The sequence below is a fragment of the Plasmodium gonderi genome (genome assembly GCF_002157705.1).
Source record: "Plasmodium gonderi DNA, contig: Pgo-contig_405, whole genome shotgun sequence".
Taxonomy (NCBI): Eukaryota; Apicomplexa; class Aconoidasida; order Haemosporida; family Plasmodiidae; genus Plasmodium; species Plasmodium gonderi.
The window spans coordinates 1-5,936 of record NW_021629294.1 but is presented as its reverse complement, the minus strand read 5'-3'; the positions used below and the strand labels follow the sequence as shown (position 1 = coordinate 5,936).

Sequence of the window (5,936 nt, the reverse complement as noted above, 5' to 3'; positions counted from 1 at the left end):
ATCCAAGGAGTATATAAATAAAAATAACTGTGCAAAATTTTTTGTGGATGGTTCCGATAATATAAATATTATCTTAGTAAATCAATTATGCAAAATATCAAGATTAATAAATTATTCTGAAAAAGAAAATTATAAATTACGAAAAATAAGTATATAATATATTATATGAACCTGTTACTTGTAGTTCACCTGAGGGTCAAAAGAAATTTATAGTTGATATAGAAGAAGAAAAAGTGAAATTATATCGAGAATATGTTCAAATATTATCACAAAAACAAATGTACTCGAATGAGAGTGACTTGAATGATGGTGACATCTGTATTGAAAAAAAAATAAATACCATTATAAAGAAGGGGAAAAAATAAAAGGATTTTATATGAAGGAACAGCTATTTTTGATTTATCTGTTTTTTTGTTATCAGTTTAATTGTATTTATGTAGAATTATGAAGAAAATATAGGTGATTATTCTGTAAATGAAGCATTTGGGGGTAGTGAAACATATAGAGAGAATGATAAGGAAGAGTACATATATTTTTATTTAGACGAAAATTGTGATTCCGAATAGGGGAATACATACTTAAACATATACAAATATTAATATATTTTAAAATTCATATTAAATATGAAGATTATTAGAATCCATTTTACATAATGTCTAATAAGTAAAAATATTAACAAATGAAATACATTTTCCGTATAAACACAATATGAAAAACAATATTTTAATGAAGACGTAATAATAATTGTAAAATAAAAGAATATATTATATATGCCTTATTTAATGTATAATTTTGTCATAATATAATAGTTAATATGTGTCCATATATGTGAGAATATAACATTAACGTGATTATTAAAAAAGAAATTGCTAATAATTACAGTAACTATGTATGTATATAACTAAAATGATTTTAAAAATAAAAACATATCCTTATGCAAAATACGAATCATAATAATTAATCCCTGAACCCTGTATATATATATTTTATTATTCTTTATTATCATATATTACCTTAATAAGGGCAATGATTTATATAATGTAATATTCATTTTGGCATTTACCTTTTTGTGTATAATTATACTATATTGTAGATATATGAAGTTTATATAATATGTATTGCTTGCATTAAATCATCAACGATACATATATAGATATTACCGGTTTATTAGTTATCTTGTGAGCTATATATTATTCTATAATTACTATTAATCGGATTATTGTATGTATGTTCAAAAGAATTTATTAAATTTAGATGATGATTAATTTTTTTATTCCGTATTCTCATTGCTTTCCTTATCATTTGTCGTAAAAATGAAAAATAAGGCGTATACTGATTATAAAGGAAATGTATAATGCTTTGATGAATAAATAAATTTTATAATATGAACTATTAATTATATGTTATATTTAAAATATGTATTTAATATAATAATAATAAATTAAATATTTTTTACCTTATATAAAATTAAAAAAATTGAAAATATTGCAATTGTTAAACCAGCTGTGCTTATGCTAACCCATGTTCCAGAGGCTGTTAATTCTAGATTTTCTGGAAATTCTACATAACTTTTTATTTCACTTGTTGATGCATTTTCAGTACGTAATTTTATTTCCAGTGCCTCTTTTTTCCGGCGTTCCAGTTCCTGCATTAACTTAGTTTTCTCTTCTTTGTAATTTGGAAGCCTCGGATTAGAAGTACTCCATGGAGTTTTCGTTCTATGCTTCTCGTATTCAACATTATAGTCATATAGTGCATTAATTAAACCTGTTATTTCTTTATTATCATCATGAAGGCACAACTTTAAAAGATTAAGATATACATTTACTACTATATTAAGTTGAGTTGTAGAACCCCATTCTAAAAATTCAATCTTATCATACAGTACATCAAGTTGGCGAAATATATTTAATATATCATCATTAATATCTTCAGCATGGTTTATACAATGCATAAGATCCTTGAATAAATTTATATTAGGTTTCTTAATATATGTAAACATATTATTGTAACAATTTTTTACGTTCCCACATACAAGAGATTTACTTTTTATTTCATTCATCAGCTTGTAGCTAAAATATTTACATCTTCTTACTTGATCATCACCTACAGTATCTTTTGTGTAGTACAAATAACTTCCAATATCAATGCAATGTGAAAAAAAAGGACATTGATCCACTGATTTCTGATTTAAGGTATTAAAACAAAATTCTCGGCATGCATTTGTTAAATGAGTATTTATCTCAGTTCCGGTATAATTGTTTTTAACCGCTTTATAATCATAATAACATCTTGGAATTATTTTATCAATCTGGACCTAAAAGAAAAAGTTATGATATATATAAATACCAAAAATAATTTCTTCAGAAAATATATATTCCTTAGTTTTGCAATGTATCAATGATTAAAACTATTGAATATAATTATAATTTTAATCCGAGAACATATCATACCTTATGCAATGCAGAATTTTGAGCAATCATTTCCGTCTTATATAACTAAATTAATATGAAAAATACTTTATTACTATTATGAAAAACTTACGCTTCTTAAATATATAAGTATGAATACTAAATAGATACCATAGGAAATATACTAAAAAAAAATTATTTTTAATTTATTCTTTTTATATAATAAACAATGTATTATTTATCAATATAAATAATATATACTTTTTATCATATAAAAATATTATATGAATAATAAGTTTATAATTTTCTATCTATATAAAAGCAATAAATTATGAAAAATATATTAATAATATTGTTTTAATATATAATACTCTTATAATCGTATAATCTTTAGATATAATTATTAAAACGATAAGTGCACTAATATAATATAAAATTTGCCACAGTTTTTATATATACATTTATCAATTCCTTTATCACTTTAAAATACATAATCCTGTTATGAATTGAGTAGACATAGAGTTTATTGTTCACGTTAATGCTCTTGTATTCTGTATTATATATTAGAATTTTGTGTTTTTGTTATAACTGCGAATGATCATTTAATTAAATTATTAAGTAAAACAGCTGATTTATAGTATTAATATTTTTTGTATCTGTAAATTACATTCTAAATCATTGGAAATATATATTAATAATTTTAAAATTATGTATAATTTAATAAAATAGTATATTATTCAATGTAAATTAGTATAATAATTGTGCATATATATTTTTTTAAGATTATCAAGTAAGAAGCATAAATTTACTTATGATAAAAAAATAATACAATAGTATTAATATAATATTATTATAATATATTTATATATAACATTAAGGGTTATATTTGTCAATTATATAAGATATGAATATATAATTATAAATTACAGTATGTGTTATGAAAAATTTGAATAAACATAGTGAAGATTATTATTTAATGTTGTTAAATAAAAATTATATATTACGCATAATAAAGCATAATATTAATCTAAGTTATGATTTTTTTTTTTTAACCAAATGAAACATTTACACTGTTTTATTTTAAAATTTATTCCACCATATCTCTAAATTATTTTCCATAATTTTCCTTTATCATTTTTAAAAGAATGTTGTACATATGTATTTTTTTATATATACTGAAAAGTTATCAAGAAGGAAAAAATAAAATTTTATTCAACAATAAAGCAGCAATTAAATAATTATTTATCTTAAATTTAACAATAAATAATTCTTCGTTTGTATTCTTTAGTTTAATTATAATAAAGTATGAATTTTTTCATGTATAGAACTTTTTTTTTAATTTTACACATATTTTTTCTAATGATCAAGTATTTGCTGTCTCTTTAAATGTACATATATTATATGAAAGGCAAGAACGCATAACATTTGAAGAATTATTTTATTTATGAAATTAATAATTAAATATATTATCGGTGGTTAATATATGTAACTATATTAATGAAAAGAATGACATCATTACTATAATCATCCTATAAAATTTATACATTAAATCTAGGAATTATAATTCAAAACATATTAGTTTCATTATGTTTATATAAAAAAATATAAGAAAAGTGTTAAATAACTATAGGAAAAGTGTACGTTATTAATTTATAAATAAGCAATTTTATGTTCTCCTGTATGCCGCTCTATAGTTTCATTACTTACATGATAATAAAATATGGAATATTACATATAATGTTTGCATTAATAACATTATTTTAAGAAATTCTTGTCTTATATACTTGCCATACTTTTTTACCTCGTTAGATATTTGAAGATCCTGGACTAAATTTATTCTTACATAGGTATTGATATAATTTATATCCACATTCTATATGTTCATAAAATTATTACGAATACTATTAAATTTAATGCAATGTAACTACCTTAATTCTAAAAGTATATATGAAGTAATATGTTTTCATATTTGATTTCATAATTTTATAAAGACTTATATTATAAATTTCTTACACGTTTATATATAAAAAAAATTTTGCATCAACTGGAACATTTATATATTTTTAATTATGAAAATAACACAAATATATATTTCTCATTATAATGAGTGGGTTTGATCCATCTTCGACTGAGCCTATACATTTTTATGCGCATTATTTCATATATATATAGAATTAATTCTTATATAATAGTCAGAACATATGTTATTAAAATTATTTTTTATACTAATATTTGATCGTTTCTAAGCTATATTATCTTATATAATAATGCATAATCGAAGTAAACTCGGTAAATTAAATAATGTTGTATATACTTAAGCTATACTCACAACTATTTTGAGGTGGACTATTATAAACAGTAAACATAGAAAATTAGCTATTTCTTATCGTTTAAATGATATTAAATTTATGATCCTTTTCTAAATAATATATTTAATACTTCCGCTGGTATATTATTTTTTCTATTAGGCCATACTAGGAAGGAACAAAATAGAAGAGTAATTGTTATAATAATTAAGAAAAAAAATTGTCTCCTAATATATTAGAATTTTAACATATGCAAAATTTAGGAAATATGTTAATATATATAGTTCATATTTTCTATAATAATTACATTATTTAATATAACGTAAGATAAAATATATTAAGAATGAGAAATAATTCTCAATTTTTATAATAATATTTTAATTGAAATTTACATATTTATTAATTTGAATAACAATGTATTTAATAAATTTTTTAAAATCTATTAAAGACTAATTTTTTTCTTAAGCAGAACTATTTTTATATAACATTAAAGCATGTCACACGAAATTGTTAAATCTTATTTATATGATATATATAATAGATGTACACTTAACATTCATTGATTATAATTGAATTGGTAGCCAAAAAAAATAAAGTTTTATATATATATAAAATTAATATATTTTATATTCCAATAAGTAAATTAGAATATATATCTTCTTTTTTTCTTATGTAATGGAGCATACACTGTAAAAATATATTATTTAAAATACATATAGCTTATTGATAATACTATGAAAATATAATTTTAATTATATTAAAAATCCATTCTTATGAAAATATGGATATATATCACAAAAAATGTAAATACGTTTTGTGGAAAATATGTTTCTCAATGAAATGTAGACATAAATTCATATATTTTTATAATATGACAAAAATACTTATTACATATATCTCTGTAGATTTATTATATATTAATATGATACGATATTATTAATAACAGTGATTAATAAACAAACAATACTGAACTGATGATGTATATAAGAATGTTATGGTGCATGATATCATATATATATAATGCCATAAAGGGAGCGATAATATAGTATCCTTATAAGAAAAAAAATCTATGAATAATATATTTGCAAATAAAAAATAAAAAAATATGTATACGAAAAAATAAATTATTAAATAATATTGTAACCAATATACATTTTAAAAAAATTATAATGTAAATGCATTGCAATATTTTATTTAATACACATAAATGTAATATAAT

General features: G+C 20.3%; 1 protein-coding gene across 1 annotated transcript; it reads right to left on the bottom strand.

Annotated features, from left to right (window-relative positions):
- Nucleotides 1–1,167: 1,167 nt before the first annotated feature.
- Nucleotides 1,168–2,483, bottom strand: PGO_003310 (variable surface protein; the record flags this gene model as incomplete). Its single annotated transcript, XM_028691289.1, has 3 exons — nt 1,168–1,332; nt 1,457–2,317; nt 2,454–2,483. 3 exons carry the CDS (start codon nt 2,481–2,483, stop codon nt 1,168–1,170), a joined length of 1,056 nt encoding a protein of 351 aa, XP_028547090.1.
- Nucleotides 2,484–5,936: the final 3,453 nt, after the last annotated feature.